Raw genomic sequence first — 22967 nt, 5'->3', positions numbered from 1 at the left:
TTCAAAATAATGCAAAAAACATAAAAGAGCCAGTCTGTTGAACGGCTCCTGATTGAACGGCTCCTTCAAAGAGCCAACAGTCCTATCACTACTTATTATTTCTCTATGTATCTCAATTAGTAGATCTATCTGCATGGTAGAATCTCAGTTGTACACAGTACTTCTGTTCCCATTCAATCACAACCAGTAAATTATAATTGTCAAGCAGCGAGAAATTACATTAACCCTTTCATGCATGAATTATGAGAACCTTAGTCAATAATTTTTCTTGAGTGATTTTATTCCTCTTTAAGCATGTGAAAAAAAAAATGCAATTGAGATTTTTTTTAATGAAGCTATTTTTCATGGAGTTACAAAAATGTCCACTCAGATCCACACCATATGTTTAATTTTTGAAGTAAAGAAATATGTATTTAAAACCATCATCAGAAAGTGATATACTGTGTGAAAATATGAAATAAAAACATTTTTAATGCTGCTAATCTGATGTTTTCTCACATTTTATCATACTCTAACACTAGTTATTACTCACTTCATGGAGATAATATGCAACAGAACAACTTTTTGTTTAAGGAAACCGGTAATTACTGTCTAATAACAATTAATAATTGATTTCCACTCGAACATGTTAGTGCAGATCAGGGTTATATGGAACAGTAAAGTTACAGTAATAGTATAAATGTTAGTGTATTATTATGGGATGGTGCAAAAGTGTCCATTGTGTTGGCTGATATGGGGCATAAACAACAAAACCCATGAATATACAAGAGAACAGCTGGAGAAGAGCTGTCCACTGAAGTGACCACTATGCATGAAAGGGTTAATTTATGCATGAACAGTAGTCACTAAACAGGAAAGGTCTGGTTTGGCCTATGGCTCTGACTCATGGTGCAGTTCTATAAACATACAAAAATAAACACAAAAGGCCAATAAACATTAGCATGCACACATTAACTCCAAATTAATACCAACACAACAACCCTGCTGAACCCCTGCACAGAAAACAACACATTTTCAATAATATACCCAATACCCACAATGCAATGCAGCAAACCCGTCACAATATATACTACAATTTTAAATTAGAAAGGAGCAAAATGTGTGTTATTAGTCCTTGAATAATTAAAACTACCATTGCAGGAACAAAGCTAAATTCTATCAAGCCTTAAAGTTCGGTAAAGTTCTGTATAATATCGTGTTTCTCCTTTTCTTTCTGTGCTTTCCTCCATTTCTTGTGGTGGGCGTGGTCTGTCAGCAAAACATGTCCAGGCACGTCAGCTTTGTACTCAGCTTTTAGAGGACGTTTACAAGATTTTTAAGTTGTACTAACTTAATATACTTCTTTGTTAAGTTAAAGGCGAAAATGTCTGTTCAAAATCGATGTTACTAAGTTAAGACTGTTTCCCTTATTTTTCATTTAGACCAACTTAACCCTTTCATGCATTGATTATGAGAACCTTAGTCAACATTTTTTTCTTGAGTGTTTTCATTCCTCTTTAGGCATGAAAAAAACAATGCAATTGATTTTTTTATGAACCTATTTTTCGTGGAGTTACAAAAATGTCCACTCAGCTGGACACAATGCATTTAAGTTTTGAAGCAAAGAAACATTTATTTTAAAAAATCATCATCAGAAAGTGACATACTGTGTGAAAACTATGAAATAAAAACATTTTTAATGCCACTAATTGCTAAATTGCTACTGTTTTCTCACATTTTATCACACTCTAATATTAGTTGTTACTCATTTCATGGAGATAATATCCTCCTGAGACCCAGGAAACAGAAAGTTTTAGCTTTTTTACATTAAAGAAATGTCTTGATTGGAAACTGCAAAATGCAACAGTTTTTTCAGATACATTTTTTATTATTTTTATTTATTGATTGATTTTTTAATGGAATGTCTTTTGCAATGTACAACATTTTTAAAGTGAAACTGTCAAACTTTTTTCCCCTACAGCGGACAAAATGCATTGCTGGGTTTCAGGAGGATATGCAAAAACAAAACAAAACAAAACAACTTTTTTTTTTTTTTTTTTTTTTACAGAAAACTGTTAATTACAGTCTAATAACAATTAGCAATTGATTTACACTAAAAACATGATACTGCAGATCAGGTTTATCAAGAGCAGCAAAGTTACAGTAATTGTATGATTTGCAGTGTTTGGGATGATGCATAAGCGTCCACTGTGTTGACTGATATGGAACTAAAACAACAAAACCCATGAATATACAAGAGAACAGCTGGAGAAGAACTGTCCACTGGAGTGACCAGTATGCATGAAAGGGTTAATAAAATAACTGATTACAATGTGTACATGTAACAAACTTAATTTTTTAAGCACAAAAAGCTCTTGATTTTAAACATAACTTACTAACCCCATGGATCATTTCTTAGAGTGTATGCTAAAAATTTTGATAGCAAAATCAAAAGCAGTCAAAGTGCATTTTCCATCGTTCCTTCAAAATACTGCTGTACGTCCTCATGCTTTTTTATCTTGTCATATAGCCACAGTTCACCTTTATGTCTCCTCTTTCTTCTCGAAAACCAAACTTGTCAAAGGGACATTGGGACAAAGGGACACTATCTGAGTCAAATGTTGAACCCATCCTATTCCGTCCTGTTCCACAGCAGCAGCAGCTCCAGAACCACAGTGCCTCCAACAAACGGCACCGCTTCAAACGCAGCATGAGGCTCCGACTGTCCGAGTCCTCCATGAACCTGTCCCTGGAGGGGGTGGGCTCCTATTCACCCCCCACTTCAGAGGAGCAGCCCGGTGGGTCAGAGAGGCTCCAGAAGTCTGACACTAACCCTCAGAGGAGAGTCCACGCTGGGGCAGGGGTCCTGAGGAGAACCCCCGCTGTGTCCCCAGGGTCTACAGAGGAGGACGACATGATGTCTGCATATGTGCAACAAGTAAGAACTGGTGCAATCAGTCTGGAGTTTGGCTTAAATATATAGAATAGAATAGAATAGAATAGAATAGAATAGAATAGAATAGAATAGAATAGAATAGAATAGAATAGGCTTTATTGTCATAACACTAGTTGTGCTACGAAATTGCAGGTCAGTGCGCTTAAATCTAAATAAAAACACAAATCTTTCGTGAATGACTGAAAATATGATGAAACCAATAAAAACTTAAATGACAGACAAAAAAATAGAGAGAGTATTTTAAAAATGTACAATGGAAAATATGTGCAAATTAAGAGATATACTGTATGAAAGGGTAAATTTAGAAAAAAAAAATTAAAGTGGTATAAAAATGTGCAAATGTAAAAGTATAAACAATGTAAACACACATGTAACAGTGTAAACACTGTAAACAGAGTCAATACAACAGGGTAAACACTGTAAACATGCATGTGCCAGACATGAGGCATATGTTCAGGGACTGGTTATTGTGCATTACAGTGAGGAAATATATATATAAATATGTATTTGTCAGTTGTTTTTACTAGGATCTTTAGTAAAACTGGTTTTAAATTCTAAACTGGTGCTATGGTCAAATTTTAAAAGAAGATAATTTGATCTGATTTCTTGTCATTTTTCTTCAGAATGAAACAGAATGTTGTGAATCACACGGGGACAGTAGAATTAACATAACTAGAATAAACATGAACATCTTTTGTGAAACATCTCATAACCCAAATGGAATAGCATCTGTTGACATAGAAATCCACAATTATAAACATTTTTGTCTCACAAAATCCTAATCTTTGTACAACCTACTTGAACTGGTCAGTGGACGTTGGTCTAGGACGTCTCACACCGGCCCATTTGGCTCAGATTTCCCAGTTTGATTGAAAGGACATATACAGATGTCAACTCTCAAACAGTCTACAGTGTGTCGGAAGTACAGAAGTACTGTCAGTTCAGATCCAACTGAACCATGAATGTGTGGACTGTAATCACAATGAACAAAAACACAGAAACATGTCATAGAAAAAGTGACTTTTTCAGTTAAATCTCTCATTAACTGAACATAAACCCAGTGTGTCCATCCACTGTCATTGATCCAACTCCATGGGTTTTACTGGTGAATCAATGTGGTGGAAGATGACAGTGTTTCCACGGTAACTATGGAGCCTCTGAACGTCCAAATGGGTCATATCTGATGACCATGAAAAGATGACAAACTGTATTTTACACCAATTATTTACATGTATTGATAGGATTAGTGGATGAACAGGTATTAAACAGTGTAGATTGATGTCCTATATTTAATTCACTGATCATGTAGATGTTCATTAAAACTCAGATTAAAGTTGAAGGCTATCATATCAAAAACAAAGAAAACTAAAGAAGAAATGACTTTTTCAGCAAAGATACTAATAACTGAGAGTAAAACAAGTGTCTCCATCCACTGTCATTGATCCAACTCCATGGGTTTACTGGTGAATCAATGTTATAGAAGATGACGGTGTTTCCATGGTACACTGTAAAAAATGACTGTAGAATTAACACCAAAAAATTGTAAAATTGCAACATAAAAAACCGTAAGTGACAATACAATGCAAAGTTGTTTATTTGAAAAGATTTTTGTTAACGATTAAATCAAATATAGCTGTAGTTTTTACAGGAAGAGTATGTGAACGAAACCAGATTTGTATGTAGAAATGATGTATTTCTATTGTTTTTAGAAAATAAAATTGTAAATTGAAAAACAATCTGGTGCCGTTTAAATTGCAAAGACCAAAATGTTGAAATAACAGCATATTTGCTTTTTTTTTTTTTTTTTTAAATAAAGAAGTCATTTAAAAAAAGTAAACATTTACAAAGTAACATTTTTAATTTTGTAAATGAATGGGTTGGTAGAGTTGGTAGAGTGGCTCATCCACCAACCAAAGGGTTGGTGGTTTGAATCCTGGCTCCGACTGTCCATATGTCCATGGCCTGTTGGCTTTGGAAAGTGCTTTGGAGACCATGAGGGTGCAGAAAATGCACTAAATACGTGCAGTCCATTTACCATTTAAATCTACATGTTTAAAATGTTAAATCTACGTGTTACTCCGTCAATATGCTTACAGTTGGATGTGTTTTTTACAGTATTGTTCTGGTAACCACAGCTGCCAGGATTTTTTTTACAGTGTAACTATGGAGCCTCTGAACGTCCACATGGGTCATATCTGATGACCATGAAAAGACGACAAACTGTATTTTACACCAGTTATTTACATGTAGTGATAGGACTAGTGGATGAACAGGTTTTAAACCGTTTAGATCAGTAGATGTTTTGGCCGATGGTTCATCATTCATTCAGTCTCTTCACACAGATTTTGAGCAGAAGACATGGTTGTCATGTGTGTGGGATGGATGTTGTACTTCTCACATTGTACCATTGTCACAGACGGGGAAGGCGGAGGAGCCTGCGGGGTCTCAGGAGCCGGCCCGGGCCGGTCAGTCCGGTGTGGAGGTGGCAGCTTTGGCCCTGGAGCGCCGTCCAGCTCCGTCCCTGGCTGAGCTGGACAGCAGCAGCTCCTTCAGCAGCATGGACGAGGAAAACAACTCGGATTCAGATTCAGAAAGCGCGGCCCAGACCCAAACGCACGCCCACCAGCGCCCGCCGCTGGTGCGCTCCCGAGGCCGCGGCGGACTGCACCGGATGAGCGAGGCATTCGTGTGCTTCTTCGCACCGGACAAACGGCTGACGCGACTGGTGGAGGAGCTGTCCAGAGACAGACGCTCCATCTTTGGAGGCATGGTCCAGGACTTCCTGCTGACTCAGAGGGAGGCGCTGAAAACCCTGGCCTCCTCTTCCTCCTCCTCCTCTTCGTCTCGGGTGACCTCTGTGCAGCTTCTGCAGGGTCTGCGGCTGTTTCTGTCACAGGCCAAGTGTTGTCTGCTGGACAGTGGAGAGCTGGAGCCCCCCATTGAAACCCTGGTACCAGAGCCTGAGACAGGTAAACACACACTGAACAGAAGAACACACCAGGGACAAGTCTGAACCAGAGTCCCAATACTTTATTAAAGCCAGAGGGAAATTATTACCCCGCCCCCTGAAGGGAGGCAAGGGGGACTGTTTTTTTGTTTGTTTGGTTTGTTACCTCCAAGGGGGTGATGTTTTCATTAGGGTTGGTTGGTCTGTTAGCAAGATAACTCAAAAAGTTATGGAAGGATTTTAGAGAAATTTTCAGGAAATGTTGATACTGGCACAAGGAAGAAATGATTAAATTTTGGTGGTGATTGAGGGGGGGGGGACTACGACTGATCTGCCTTGGTGGAGGTCTGCACTCCTGAGTGCTTTTCTAGTTTGTTTGTTTGTTTGTTTGTTTGTTAACACTCTAGCAGCAAAACTATTGGTTGAATTCATACCAAACTGGGCTTACAGATTGCCAGTGACCCAGAATAGATCTAATTACATTTTGGGAAAAGTAGGTCAAATTTCAAATTTTTTGTCGATTTTTAAATCTTTTTTTCCCCATCTATATTATAAAAGCCAAGTGGCCTCTGTGAGTGTGTGTGTATGTGTGTCTTGGAATTCACACAAAATCTGTACAGAGCTGACTGCTGCACTTTGGTATATTTATGTATGTTTGGTTAAAGAACAGACCAGTGAAAACCGCAAGTTGATAGGACCAATATTTTGGGAAATATTAGTAATTTTGGAATACAACGTTAGCTTACTTTGCCATTGCTGGTCACAGGGATCTTGGCAAATGGTCTTGCTGTTTTTTTTTTTTGGTTTTTTTTTCATTTGCGCAATTAAATTATAGGCAAAAAGTGTATTGTAATGCAATACACGCTACTGAACATGTACCGAGTAAAATATCAAAGAAAATTAATTAGTAATGCCTTACACTACTGTGTTACAGCAAAAAGTAATCTGTTACTGTAATGCATTGTTTTTACCTCAGCCAAGGAGGTTATGTTTTCATCAGGGTTTGTCTGTTTGTTTGTTTGTTAATTTGTTTGTTAGCAAGATAACTCAAAAAGTTATGGATGGATTTGGATGAAACTTTTTAGGAAATGTTGATACTGGCACAAGGAACATATGATTCAAGTTTGGTGGTGATGGGGGGGGGGGCTTATCTGCCTTGGCGGAGGTCTGCGCTCTCCAAGTGCTTTTCTAGTTGTAACGTGTTATTCCCAACACTCACTATAAAGACTTGGTTCATTATTGTCATTTAAAAATTAGCCCTTAAAATACTGATTTAGACAGTAGACAAGAGAGGCTTATAAAACACCTGAAGCTGGTTTTGGGCTGGTCCAAATGGGTCATATCTGATGAGTATGAAAAGATGACAAACTGCATTTTACGCCAATTATTTACATGTATTTATTTATTTTTTTATTTATTTGTTTAGTTTATTTCGAATATGCAACAAGACAAAATAATTTTACTTAGTCCTTAGAAATAAAACAGGTAGTAAGAAGTCATGGAAGAAAACAAAAAACAAAAAACAAAAACAAAACTTATACGTGTACATGACTTCATTTGCACATTCGAAAAGGAGTGGGAGGAAGTAGAACTTATTTAATCCCACCCCTTCTCCACACAACAGTTTATCCTTTAGCTTCCTATCAGCAGAATATATGAAAAGTCAAGTCCCTTAGATCACAGGTGTCAAACATGCGGCCCGGGGGCCAAATCCGGCCCACCAGAGGTTCCATTCCGGCCCACAGGATGAAAGTGCAAAAATGAACCTGAACAGTCCAGGTTGTCCAAATCCTTTTGGTTCAGATTCCACATACAGACCAATGTGATCTGCAGTAAAAATGACAACACAATAACCCATAAATAATGACAACGACGAATCTTCTTTGTGAAAAATTAAGTGGGAAAAATTGAAGTGAAAAAAATAACATTACACTGTGAAAACATTTACATTTACAAAACTATTCTTTCACAATAAAATGCAAATAAATGAAACAGAGATGAACAATCCGAAATGTGCAATTTTAACAATATTCTGCCTGTTACTAAATGTTTGGTGCATTTATGGATCCACTGTGATCTGTAGTTGTGTTAATAATAAGAGATGTAATATTGTAGAAATTGTTCAACTTTTAGTTCCAAACTCCAAAATTTTAACAATATTCTGCCTGTTACCAAATGTTTATGGAACATTGTGTGTAATGTACATGTAGAAATAATAAGTCGAGGCATAATATTGTTAAAATTGCACAAATTTTTCAAATTAAATTTCTGTTTTTTCAGGTTATTCACATCTTTTTTGTAAAATGTAAATATTTTCATAATGTAATTGGGAGATTTTTTTGTACTGAAACAAAAAGAAAAACTTGGATTTGTCATTATTTATAGGTTATTAAGTCATTATTCTACTGGTCTGGCCCACTTGAGATCAAACTGGGTTGAATATGGCCCCTGAACCAAAATGAGTTTGACACCCCTGCCTTAGATCTTTTGTAAGTAATTAACCTCACTTATCATCCTCGCATTGATAGGATTGAGTATTGGTAGATTAGTGGATCAACAGTTTAGATCAGTTGATGCTTTTGGTCGATGTTGGATGTTTGGGTGTTTATGGGTTAAAGGTGTCGAACAAACACAAGAGAGTAAACATTACAACACAGGTGTCAAACATGCGGCCCGGGGGCCAAATCTGGCCCGCCAAAGGATCCAATCCGGCCCTTGGGAAATGCAAAAATTACACTGAAGATATGAACAATCAATGGTGTCAAAATAATTTTAATTCGGGTTTTTCAATTCAATTAGATTTCAAGTGGGTCAGAACCAGTAAAATATTATCATAATAACCTATAAATAATGACAACCCCAAATTTGCTCTTTGTTTTTTTGGTGTAAAAAAAGTAAAATTACAGGGTGGGGGAGCAAAATTTACAATGAACATTTAGTTGTTTTTTCTCAGCAGGCACTACGTCAGTTGTTTTGAAACCAAACATATATTGATGTCATAATCATACCTAACACTATTATCCATACCTTTTCAGAAACTTTTGCCCATATGAGTAATCAGGAAAGCAAACGTCAAAGAGTGTGTGATTTGCTGAATGCACTCGTCACACCAAAGGAGATTTCAAAAATAGTTGGAGTGTCCATAAAGACTGTTTATAATGGAAAGAAGAGAATGACTATGAGCAAAACTATTACGAGAAAGTCTGGAAGATACTATTAAAGAAGAATGGGAGAAGTTGTCACCCCAATATTTGAGGAACACTTGTGCAAGTTTCAGGAAGCGTGTGAAGGCAGTTATTGAGAAAGAAGGAGGACACATAGAATAAAAACATTTTCTATTATGTACATTTTCTTGTGGCAAATAAATTCTCATGACTTTCAATAAACTAATTGGTCATACACTGTCTTTCAATCCCTGCCTCAAAATATTGTAAATTTTGCTTCCCCACTCTGTACATGAAAATGTTTACATTACCAAACTATACTTTTACAAAATATGTGAATAACCTGAACAAACGGAAATGTCTTAAACTAAGTAAATGCAATTTTACCAATATTCTGCCTATTACTAAATATTTTTTTGTGATTGTAATGCACATGTATAAATGATAAACTGATAAAACCAAGGCATAATATTGGTAAAACTGCACTTGTTTTTCTTAAGGCAATTCAAGTTTTTCATGTTATTTAGAATTTTTTAAGTAAACTTTGTAGATGTAAGCCTGATCATAATGTAATTTTACTTTTTCACTGTTATCATTTCACTGCTTTGGCTCACTGGAGATCAAATTGGGCTGAATGTGGCCCCTGAACCAAAATGACTTTGACACCCCTGCATTACAATATGAAAGTATAAGGAGTAGAAGTACTGTATATGTTGAATAAACTGGCATTTGTAAAGTACTCCCCCATAGTTGTCAGATAAGCATTAATAAGTCTAATGCATCAAGGGACTGACAGAGAGAAAAATGTGTAAAAAACAAAAAAAAACCCAAACAAACAACAAAAACAAAACAGTAGTGTAGCATTAGAAAACATTGACTGAGTATAGTAGTGCCAGAGGATGCAGGTCTATGGAAACAGACAATGTTTTCTGATAGATGGTGGGCTGCCCAGGCTCCACTGAAAGGCATTGTCAACACAAAGTAGTTTGCGTGGGGGGTAGAGCCTCATTCACTGGAGCTCATATTATTGTCTCTGGTATTTGGAAAACAGCATTAGGAAAGCCCTGGCCGCACCCCCATCTATGGCAGTTATCAAAGTGGGATTCTTCTCATTATTGTAAAGACATCGCTTCGGTAATACTTTGGGAGAATCGCAGTCAGATCTTTTTGACACAGACCTGCGCGTAGGCTTTTGTGTGCAAGCTGGGTGTGTGTTTTCCAGGTGTGTTTGTGTGTAAATGTGGGATGATGGATGGTTGCCGTGGCAGTGCAGAGGCTTCAGGGGAAAGAGAGAGAGAAAAAGAGAGAGAGAGAGAGAGAGAGTGTGTGTTTGGCCATCGCCTGCCGTCCTTCCACCCTTCCTTCCTCTGAGTTCTGATTCTGATTTATCTCGCATTGCGTCGGTGGGAGGCATTTGCATTTTTTTTTTCTCCCCCTCGTTTATCATAAAAAGATATCACAGTCCCACGCTCACTTGAAGAGCAGCACGATTCAAGGGAAGGTGGGAGGGAGGGATAGAAATAGGCAGGTTACTTTGAAAATGTAATCAGATACACGTCGATGAGCAATAGCTTACAAAGTCTGCTTTTTTTTTTTTTTTTTTTTTCACACAAGTATCCAGTAAAACCAAGGCATGTAAAAGACGTAGTGATACTAGGATGGAGACAGGTGGAGGGCGGGAATGATGAAACACAAGGAGAAATGATATAGTAAAGGTAGATGGAGGGAGAGGGGTGGATTATTACAGCAGGGAAAGAGGATGGTACTGATGATGAGTGGAAAACAGTGAGCGCTGGAGAATTTGTACCCTCTCCGTCAGGACTGCCCACTGAGTCCACAGTGTGTACACGGGTTCCACGTGTGAGAGCGTGCATGTGTGTGGATAATAAAACCCTCAGGTTCTGGGAGGTCGGCTTTTCAGGAACAACAGTGAAGCATTTTTGTTTTAGATAAAGGATTTCAAAATAGGAAAAATAAACCCGACGCTCAAGCTCAGTTTTGTGCCATTCTGAATATTTCATGTCAATATATAGGATTAACCCTTTCATGCATGAACTATGAGAACCAAAGTCAAGATTTTTATTCCTCTTTAGACATGAAAAAAAAAAAACAATGCAATAGAATTTTTTTAATGAACCTATTTTTCATGGAGTTACAAAAATGTCCACTTAGCTGCACACCGTGTGTTACGTGTAATTTTTGAAGCAAAGAAACATGTATTTAAAATGTAATATCAGAAAGTGATCTACTGTGTGAAAACTATGAAATAACATTTTTAAAGCAGCTGATGTGATGTTTTCTCACATTTCATCATACTCTAATACTAGTTATTACTCACTTCATGGAGATAATATATATAAAAAAAAACTTTTTGTTTAAATAACCTGTTAATTACAGTCTAGTACAGGGCTGTCAAACTCATTTTGGTTCAGGGGCCATATTTAGCCCAATTTGATCTCAAACGGGCCAGACCAGTAAAATAATGAATTAATAACCTATAAATAATGACAACTCCAAGTTTTTCTTTTTGTTTTAGTACAAAAAAACCCCAATTAAATTATGAAAATATTTACATTTTACAAAAAAGATGTGAATAACCTGAAAAAACAGAAATTGCATTTGAAAAATTAGTGCAATTTTAACAATATTATGCCTCGACTTATTATTTATACATGTACATTACACACAGTGTTACATAAACATTTGGTAACAGGCAGAATATTGTTCAAATTTTGGAGTTTGGAACTAAAAGTTGAACAATTTCTACAATATTACATCTCTTATTTTTAACACAACTCCAGATCACAGTGGATCCATAAATGCACAAAACATTTAGTAACAGGCAGAATATTGTTCAAGTTGCACATTTCGGGTTGTTCATCTTTGTTTTTATTTATGTATTTATTTGCATTTTATTGTCAAAGAATAGTTTTGTAAATTTAAAAATTTTCACAGTGTAATGTTATTTTTTCACTTAAATTTTTTCCACACAATTTTTCACAAGGAAAATTTGTAGCTGTCATTATTTATGGGTTATTGTGTTGTTATTTTTACTGTAGACCACATTGGTCTGTATGTGGAACCTGAACCAAAAGGATTTGGACAACTTTGACTGTTCAGGTTCATTTTTGCACTTTCATCCCGTGGGCCGGAATGGAACCTTTGGCGGGCCAGATTTGGCCCCCGGGCCGCATGTTTGACACCTGTGGTCTAGTAACTGAAAATTGATTTACACTCAAACATGTTAGTGCAGATCAGCTTTGATAAGAACAGCGAAGATGCAGTAATGGTATGAATGTCAGTGTATGGGATGGTGCATACATGTCCACTGTGCTGGCTGATATGGAACTAAAACAAAATCCATGCAACGTGATATCATGACTTTGCGTCAGTATGCACGTCATTTTTGATGGTAAATTGGCGTGTTATCTGTACGACATTATAAGCTTTTGCGTGTATATTGACCCATGAATATACAAGAGAACAGCTGTAGAATAGCTGTCCACTGTAGTGACCACCATGCATGAAAGGGTTAAAAAGATTGTTTATTGTCATTATTTATACACAACAAAATTTTGACATGTAGTTTTCAGCTAAGAAGGTGCAAACTTGCAAAAATTGCAAAGGTGTAATATGAGCACACAATATAAAACACACTATAAGAATATGTACCACATATATAAAAAAAGAAAAAAGTGTAAACAGGTAAAAACTAAAAAATTGTTAGATTTGGTGTTCAAGTCTTTACCCTTTTACCATCCACTCTTTTAACCCATAAAGACCCAGTGCTACTGTTGTTGCAGTTCCAAAAATGAATTTGTCTCTTCATTTAACCTCCTGAGACCCAGGAAATGTCAGCAAAGTACAAGCTTTTTTTGTTACTTTTATTAAATAAGTGTCTATATTGGAAACATTATGATGCAACAGTTTTTTCAGATGCAGTTTTTAAAATTTTTGTGGAATGTCCTTTGTGGTGGGCAGTTTTCTTTTCTTTTTTTTTTTGTATAAAGTTGTGAAACTCTTGTCCACAAATGTGGACAGAAAACCCACAGCTGGGTCTGAGGAAGTCAGCCTTTCCTAGGTGATTTATCACCATTTATTCTAATATTATTCCCTGTGTTTTGTGTTATTTTCAGTGAAATTCATGTTTGTTTGTTTGTTTTTTTTATATTAAATTCACTGATCATGTAGATGTTCATAAAAACTCAGATTAAAGTTAAGGTTATTATATCAAAAACAGAGAAAACTGAAGAAAATGTGACTTTTCACTAAAATCTGTCATTAACTGATCATAAACCCAGTGTGTCCATCCACTGTCATTGATCCAATGCCATAGGTTTAACTGGTGAGTCAGTGTTGTAGAAGATGGAGGTGTTTCCACGGTAACTATGGAGCCTCTGAATGTCCAAATGGGTCATACCTGATGACCATGAAAAGATGACAAACTGAATTCTACACTAATTATTTACATTTTCATGGAGTTAAAAAATATATAGCTGAGTGAACTTTTTTTTTAACTCCATGAAAAATAGATTCATCAAAAAATTTCAATTGCATTGTTTTTTTTTCATGCCTAAAGAGGAATAAAGTCACTCAAGAAAACAAATAAGAAAAACAAATAACAAATAAGGACTAAGGTTCTCATAATTCATGCATGAAAGGGTTAAAAAACAAAACAACTTCACAACTTCACAAAAACCGTCAGTAAAGGTCCTTGTCTTGTGTATTTGGAGTGACTCTGTGTCTCCGTCCACCCCTCGGACCCTGTCCCTGTGTCCGCAGACCTGGCTCTGGAGAGGGCCATGTTCTCCTGTGTGCTCAGGCCCCTGAGGTCCCCCCTGGAAAAGGCTCTGGTGGCTTTGCACAACCAGGACGGCTCCAGCCAGCGCCTGAGCCAGAACATGCTGCGTCTGAAAGGGGAGGGGGCCATGGAGAGGCTGGGCGTGAGGACGGGGGTCCCGGACAGCCGCGAGGTGGAGCGGGTCAAGCAGAAACTGATCCTCATGCACAGAACGCACTCGCCCATCGATAAGATCCTCCTGCTGCTACAGGTGTGCAAGTGTGTCCACAAGGCCATGGGGGCTCTACATGGTGAGTCCTTCTGATGCATGAACACAAGAAAATAATTATTATTTTACCACCCAGTTAACCCATACAGACCCAGGGCTGCTTTTGTAGACATTCCCCAGTGAAGTTTTCTCTCTTTTTAATCTTTCTTAAGGGATTTATCACCATTTATTGTAATATTATCCTCTGTATTTTTCATGTTTTCAGTGTAAATTATGTGTTTTCCTAGATGTAATTTACTGATAATGTTGATGTTCATAAAAGTTAAGAGAAAAGTTGAGGGTTATTTTATCAGACATAGAGAAAAGTGAGGAAAAAGTGACTTTTTTTTTAGCAAAGATATCAATAAGAGAACATAAATCAAGTGTCTCCAACCTTATTTTTATTCATTTTATTTATCATTTCATTTATTTTTGTTCATGTTGGTGCTTATTTCAATATATGTTCTTCAATTTTCTGTCTTATTTTGTTCATGTTACATTTTATTATGTTGATTTGCTATTCATTTGTATTCATTTTGTTGATTACTTTGGCTTTTTTTGTTGCTTATTTTAGTGTTATTGTGTCAATCCTCAATCAATCAAATTGTATTTATATAGTGCCAAATCATAACGAAATATGTATGAAACAGAGAAAACTAAAGAAAAAGTGACATTGTCTGCAAAGGTATCAATAACTGAACATAAATCAAGTGTCTGTCATTGATCCAACTCCATGGGTTTTACTGGTGAATCAATGTTGTAGAAGATGACGGTGTTTCCATGGTAACTATGGAGCCTCTGAACATCCAAAGGGTCGTGTCTGATGACCATGAAAAGGTGATAAACTGCATTTTACACCAATTATTTACATGTATTGATAGGATTAGTGGATCAACAGGTATTAAACAGTTTAGATCAGTAGATGGTTTTAGGTCGATGTTGGATGTTTAACATTAAATTATGTTTCATAATACCGTAATATTAGTAAGTGACTCTTTAAACATCAGTTTTTGCTGTAAATCTATATTAAATTAACTTCTAAGGCACCTAAACTTTGATCTCATTAACCAAGTTTAAACATTAATTTTAAGGATTTTTTTTTTTAACTTTTAAGGAATTTTAAGTTTAAAAATGGCTGTTTTTTTTTTTTTACTTTTTACTTAACAGAACTCTAATTTTAAACCTTTTTTCCTCATTTCTCTTTTCCATTAAATTGTATAAGTAATGCTGCTAATGACAGGTACTTGAACCTTGAAACAGAGCTGGAGACAGTCGACTAAAACATTAAAGACTGTATTCTCTACAGTGAAATAAAATAAAGCTTTGAATTAGTACGAGCGTCATCTGTCTGCCTCTCATCACCATCTGTATTCATTTTTCTGTTGGATTTGTTGTAGAGGAGACTGGGGGTGGATACACAACTTCCTGCATTACTGTTTGGTTTTCTCTTACTTGTACATGTAGATATGTACTTTTTTTTTGTATTTTTATATTGTAACCATCATAACTGTACTATATAAGGAACATAATATATTACAACATAGTTATTTAACCCCATTCTAACAGAGTCCCACCCCTAATGCACCTCATACTCCAACCAACAAAGTATAAACTCACACATCCAAAATAAATGAATAGATAAATTTAAAAAATAAAGAAAAAAATATCCTTAGTTCCAATGAGAAGTTGTTTGTGTCCATCTTTTCAATATATGATAAGACCGGCTACTACATGGTATGGACTTCGGCTGCATTGTCTCTTATTTACTGTAATCTCAGATAGTTCATACGGTCTTTAATCCAGAGGTTGATTTCTGTCTTTCCATTTAAGTAGAATGAGCTGATGAGCCGTTAAAGTTGTAAATGTAATGATGTTCTTCAAATTCTTCTTTAACTTCTTAAGACCCAGGAAATGTCAGCAAAGTACAAGCTTTTCTGTTTTTTATTAAATAAGTGTCTATATTGGAAACATCATGATGCAACAGTTTTTTCAGATGCAGTTTTTATTTTTTTATGGAATGTCCTTTGTGGTGGACAGTTTTCTTTTCTTTCTTTTTTTTTTTTTTTAAATAAAGTTGTGAAACTCTTGTCCACAAACGTGGACAGAAAACCCATAGCTGGGTTTTGGGAGGTTAAAAATGAGAGCAGGCCGTGTACAGTAAACAAACATATCAACGCAACCAGAAAGATGTCGAACCGGGGAGACACCGAGATCCACGAGCTGTTGTCACTTTGGGTGGAGGACTTTATCCATGCTAACACAAAACTGCAATGGAAAGACTTTTTTTTTTTCGCAACTAGAGTCAGGTGAATAAAAAAACGGGATGGTGATGTACGTTACAATAAGCAAAGAAGAAGAAGAAACATGTCGCGGTATGTGTGGACACACCAGGAAGTGTTGAGCCGCATTATGTAATAAATTCCCATTATGTAATAAAAGTTCAAGATGTAATAAGAATGTCACGTCATCTTGTAATAAAGCCGCATTATGTAATACATTGACGCATTTTGTAATAAACTACGTCAACGCATTATATAGTAAATTTTTTCACATTATGTAGTAAGTTATTACAATTTGAGAAATTTATGACAAAATGCACTTGACATATTGTTATTAAAAAAAAAGTAATAACATTATTATGTAATAACAATCCAAATTAATATAATTTCAGAGCAATTTAGAAGAAATTAGTGACAGGAGTTACAGGTAATGTAATCAGAACTTTAACCACACAGTTTACAGATTAATTTACCACATTACATTTTCCTGAAAATAAAAATGTGTCAAGTGCATTTTGTAATAAATTTCTCAAATTGTAATAACTTACTACATAATGCAAAAAAATGTACTACATAATGCATTGAGGTAGAATGCATCAGTTTATTACATAATGCGGCTTTATTACAAGATAACGTGACATTCTTATTACATTTTGAACTTTTATTACATAATGGGAATTTATTACATAATGCGGCTCAACAGGAAGCCCAATCATTTTTTAGTTTAATACAAGATAGAGGGGTAATATATAATAATAATGAATATATCTGTAAATCAACACTATGTTTATGTTCGTCGCCATGTTTATGGAATGACTTCTCGTGTCATCTCGCGATAATAAATAAACAAATCATCGCATTTGGGATTTAATGGAAAAACCAACATTACGCACTTCTGTTTTTTTTTTTTTACATTTAGTAAATATCAATACAGTTTTACGCAGATGTCCAATGGAAAACCGACTATAGACTGTTTACTAACTGATTACTTGACTGTTCATTTTCACTGTTTTTTTTTTTTTTTTTTTTTTTTTTTTATCAGTTCAACAATTTTCATAAAGTGCTGTGGGGTGACTTTGTTGTGATATTGGGCTCTATAAAACTGAATTGAATTGAAGTTATATGTCACACTATACGCTGCTTTACGTCACTGCCCCTTTGATTCCGGAACACAGGTCCACTGTAAAAGTCCAGCCTGTCTCACCTCTGTTACTCCTTTGGTTTGGTTGTGGAAATTGGTCAGTGGTAGAAAAAAGGTGGGGTCACCAACCCACCTTTTTTCTGGGATCTCTGTGTAAAAGTGGCCATAGTTTGTTTTTTGGTATCAGTACACCACTTTAGAGGATAGCAGTGTACACTTTTATAAGCCTCCTTTTACTCACCTGATTAGAAAACAGTTATTTACTTTGAATTGTTACTATGGTGACTGACCTGTTACTGTTGGGTGCGGGTGGAGACCTTGTTTTTGGCACACTTCGAAGCAATTAATGTCCAGACAGAATCCTTCAGTGAGCTTCCCGCTTTTATGAAATATTCTTAGATGGTCACATCAGCGTCTCACGAAGATTACACGACAACATGACTACTGAATGATGCTGACTTCTAACTGATAACAGTAAAAACTGTATGATCCCCCCACCCCTTCCCCTTGACCTAGTTACCTGCCCCCTAAATAGATTTCCATTTACCCTCCCCTAACTCAAACCAGAAATCAACATTCATATAGACACAAAATAAACAAACACAAACAGTGGCTCCTACAGTTACCGTAGATTTAGTTGAAATTTAAAGTTATCAGTCTCAAACTCAAACTGATGTTGGCCTTTGCTGTGTCTGTGGTTTGCAGGACAGGAGGTGAGCTTTGAGGACTTCCTGCCGGCTTTGTCGTATGTGATCGTGGAGTGCAACAAGCCTCATGTACTGACGGAGGTGGAGTATATGATGGAGCTGCTGGAGCCGTCCTGGCTCGGAGGAGAAGGTACCACTGCACTTGGAACCCAAACTGAATCAGCTGTTCTTTTTTTCACTTGAGATCAGTCGCTGGAACAGTTTTTAAACCTCTTTCCTTGTAATTCAATTCTATAATCTGACTTTTACATAGAATTGAGTCTGTTTACATGACCATAAAAGTCCGATAACTGGGAGTAATCAGATAATTGTAATAATCAGATCTAATGTATTTACATGCACTTAATAAATGCGATCGAAAACCCTGGTTTAGACGCTCTGGTCCGTTATAGGATGTCTTTCGGAGTTAGTGCATACATAGTCATGGTAGACTTAAACTCCCTGTTATTGTCTTCCGCTCATGTTTGACTATGTAACTTCCATTCTCTATGATTTTAATTGTGTTTATACAGGCAAAGATGTAAAAAAAAAAAAAAAAAAAAAAAAAGAGAGAGATGTAACAAAACCCCAAATAAATCAGATTAACCTGTATACATGCAGGAAGACGTCGGAGTACTGGGGAGAAATCCAGGTGTGTTAATCAGATTTATTATAATCAGATTACTGCTGTTATCTGATAAATGGATCAGATTATACCGTTTACATTATCAACAATATAATAACTCCAGAAATTGGAGTATTAGTGTAGATGTAAACGGGCTGATAGTTGATGTAAAATTCAAGGCATCGTATTTTTTATAAGCATTAAAATCAAAGAAGGATTTGACGTACAGTGGAACCTTGCAGGACGAATTTAATTCATTCCATGGCCATGCTTGTATTATGATTTTCTCGTTTTCCGAATCAATTTTCCCCACTGAAATGAATTGAAATGTACTTAATCTGCTCCAGCTCCACCACAAAAATACTTATTTTTAGGGTTTTTAAAACAGAAAAAATGCAGTTTGAAAGAAAATAGCCATTCTAAAAACAAACTGATTTTATTAGCTTATTTGCCTTTAAGATGAGACGATCTGTGTGAGGAAGACGGAGGAGGAGGAGGAGGAGGAGGAGGAGGAGGAGGAGGAAGAGGAGATCATGTTTTGTGACATCTTGATTTAGTCTAATCACAAGTGTTTACAGACAGGTACCGGGGTTAAATATGTGATTGACAGCTGTAACTACTAGTCGCTGATCAGATTTGGTCAATATAACTGGACTTGGACCAGACTTGATTCTAGTGCTCTTTACTGTGTTCGAATATAGACACTTGGAAAAGTGGCTTCACTTCCATAACCAATGAAATACCACAAGGTTCATTTATATCTTTGCCTTTTTATTTGGATTGAGAGGAGAGAGTTGCAGAAAATAGTGGAGCTTTTTTCCTCCTTATTTTGACTTCTGCAGCTGTAATGATTAATGATAGAAATGTAATCTGTTTGTATTTGAATGTAAACATCAGCAGTTTTTATGGTATTCTATGGTATATCTATATGATGACTGATTACTAACTCTTCGATGAATGTAATTTAGTTCTGTAATGTAGTAATCTTCATTAAATAAACTTCACATCATAAGTTAATAATGTTTTCTGATCTGGCAAATTAATCTGCTACCACATTTCTTATTAAAAGCTTTGTTGTATTTGTTTAATTAAAAGAGTAAAAATGCCCATCATTTCCTGGACTTTATCCTGATGCATTCAACATCTTTTCAGCAGACTTGTTAATGTTGAGTGTTTCTCTTTAACATGTGAAAGGAACCACTTGTCTTTGTAGGAGTTTTGAAGTGCAGCTGTAAGTACATATTTGAAGGTTTCTCTGTCTGAGTTCTGTGCTCCGTCTGTGTTTGTGTTTGTGTCCAGGTGGATACTACCTGACCAGTGTGTACACCAGCCTGTGTCTGATCCAGGGCTTGGACAAGGATCAGGCCTTCTCCAGCTGTGTGACCCCAGAGGCCCAGGAGGCTCTGCAGGAGTGGAGCTGCAGACGGAGCCGAGAGGCCCAGAGACAGAAGGAGAACCAGCGGAACCAGGTAACGGAACCAGGCCAGGGCTGGAGGAATTACATGGTCAGTGTCGTGTTGCCTCCTTCGTGGGCTGTTCCAGCACCGGTAATGACACAGTGTTGCATGATTACCTGGACTGTCATGGTCTGGTCACTGACCCCATGCAGCAGACACTAGTCCAATGCTACGTTTCCACTACATCAGGGGTCGCCAATCCTGGTCCTTGAGTGCTGGTATCCTGCATGTTTTAGAAGTACACACCTGATTCAAATGATAAGCCTATCATGAAGCTCTGCAGAAGCCTGGTAACGACCGTCAGGTGTGCTGGAAGAGGGATACATCTAATGCCGTGTTTCCACTTCATGGTACCGGCTCGACTCGACTCGACTCGGCCTTTTTGCGTTTGCATTACAAAAAAGGACCTGGAATCTGGTACCCGGTACTAGTTTCTTGGTATCACCTCCACCAAGGTTCCAAGACTGGGGAACAGATACTAAAACGTGACGTGTAAACACTGCAGACCACTGACTGGTCAGAGAGTTGTCTCTGTGACCCACCGTTTTACAAAAAACAGACGCAGAAGTCTATAGTAAATATAGCGGTAGGTTAATCCACATGATGACAGCCCGAAAAACTACACCATGGTTTGTCAAGGAGGTTCAGACGTAAAAATTCAGCATGAGCTTGATGAGACAACACACAACGAGCAAGTTTATCAGCAACTCTCTGAGCAGACGACATGGAAGTAAGGCGCTGCATCACTATGACATCCAGGTACTGTAAAGTCGGTAGTATCCTGTAATGGAAATGGTCTCCAGGAATAGGACCTTGTATCCGAGTCGAGCCGGTTCCACGTAGTGGAAACGCAGCATTAAACATGCAGGATACTTGCCCTCGAGGACCAGGATTGGTGACCCCTGCACTACGTGGTACCGGCTCGACTTGACTTGACTCAGGTACCAGGTACTATTTCCGGAGAACGTTTCCATTACCGGATAGTACCAACTGATTGCTGATAAACTTGCTCGTTGGGTGTTGTCCCGTCAAGCTCACACTGAATCTTTTCAGACAAAAATGACTGAACCTCCTCGACTGACCACGGTGTCATTTTACGGGCTGTCGTCATGTATGTATTTAGCTTACCGGTATAGTAACTGTCAACTTCTGAATATGGTTTGTTAAAAATGGTGGACCGCACATTGATGACGCTGCGATAACTCTGTGACCAGTCAGCGGTCTGCAGTATTTACACCTCACATTTTAGTATCTCTTCACCCGTTTTCGAACCTCATTTAAGCAGATACTAAACTCATAGTAGTGGGTACCAGATTCCAGGTACTTTAATGTAATGGAAATGCAAAAAGGCAAGTCAAGTCGAGCTGGTATCACGTAATGGAAACGCAGCCAAAGATGACACATTATGGACCAGTACTGGGTCATGTCTCTAGGACCAAGGTGGAGTGCACAAACAGGAGTTACACAAACGTGTACTTTCCACTCAATCTTGCTCACTGACTGCTGCTTGTTTACTCGCACTCGATTACCTGGAGTCAATGCTAGTACGTCACTTCCGGGAGGCAATGGCTGCTCTTCATTGGTTCTACCCCTGCCTGTAATTCACATACTTAAAAGGTCCAGTGTGGTGCATTTATGGTGATTTTTTACTGAATTTGCGCCTCTCTTGCTTGTAAGTAATACACAAAGCATAATTACTGTCATAAGCAGGACCATACAGGTACACTTTAAGCCAGTGTTTTCCCAACCTTGGTGTTGGGACCCCACATGGGGTTGCCCGGAATTCAAATGGGGTCATCTGAAATTTCTAGTAATTGATACAAATTTAAAAAAACAAAACAAAACAAAACAAAAAAACTTATTAATAAAAAATATGTGGTGAGTTGAGAGAGACAATTACAATCCATAACAGACCTGACAAACTGTGTGATAACGTTAGTACAAACACTGAATCCAAATGCAGAACTCGGACACAAAAAATAAGATTCAAAAGATTTATTATTTACACACAGGTGTAAAAATAATATTAGTGACAGAATCTTGAGGATAATGGTTGGGGATTTCCTCCTCTGATTCATCCTCCGGATCGAGGGCGACAGCCCGTCTCCCCGAGCGGCCTTAGGGGTATTTTTCCCGACTAGGGAAAAGCAAAGGGAGGTCAGGGACGGAAACAGGTCATGCACAGGCAGGCTCTCAAACAGGCGACAGGACATAAGGACAAGACTAAACTCACGTACCAATAGTCAGGGCGAGAAGGTCAGAACCAGGAGATCAGATGAGGCAGACAAAACCGACAGGGAGCAGGCAGTAGGTGAAAAACCGAGGAATCCAAAAACGGGTCACAACAGGCAGACAAACGAACAGACGAGGTCAAAACGCTGGTAAGAACTGCGAGAGTTACAAACTGGCGTCTGACAAGGGGAAGAGACAGGGTTTAAATACACGAAAGGGAGGGAAGACAACTAGACACAGGTGGAGCAAATCAGGGCGGAGACAGGTAATCAGGGGAAAGGTGAGCACGATCAGGAAACAGGAAGTAAATACAACAGACAAGACACATGAGGGGAAACTTAACAAAATAAAACAGGAAGTGACCAACAAAACATAAAAGACAGACAAAACCAGACTAACGTCTGGCTGCAGATATGACAAACTGAAGCTGAAACTGAAGCACTGTGGTTCTGT

The 22967-nt window shown here is 37.4% G+C and overlaps 1 protein-coding gene across 1 annotated transcript in view; it reads left to right on the top strand.

Annotated features, from left to right (window-relative positions):
* rin1b (Ras and Rab interactor 1b) overlaps nt 1-22967 on the top strand; it is a 51443-nt gene that overhangs the window by 17842 nt on the left and 10634 nt on the right. Inside the window, exons 7-11 of the mRNA XM_030161934.1 lie at nt 2636-2917; nt 5352-5904; nt 13829-14137; nt 18220-18351; nt 20125-20294. Of these exons, the coding sequence (XP_030017794.1) occupies nt 2636-2917; nt 5352-5904; nt 13829-14137; nt 18220-18351; nt 20125-20294 (1446 nt within the window). The remainder of the gene's footprint in view (nt 1-2635; nt 2918-5351; nt 5905-13828; nt 14138-18219; nt 18352-20124; nt 20295-22967) is intronic.

This window comes from Sphaeramia orbicularis, chromosome 18 (genome assembly GCF_902148855.1).
Source record: "Sphaeramia orbicularis chromosome 18, fSphaOr1.1, whole genome shotgun sequence".
Lineage (NCBI taxonomy): Eukaryota > Metazoa > Chordata > Actinopteri > Kurtiformes > Apogonidae > Sphaeramia > Sphaeramia orbicularis.
This window is presented reverse-complemented; position numbering and strand designations above follow the sequence as displayed.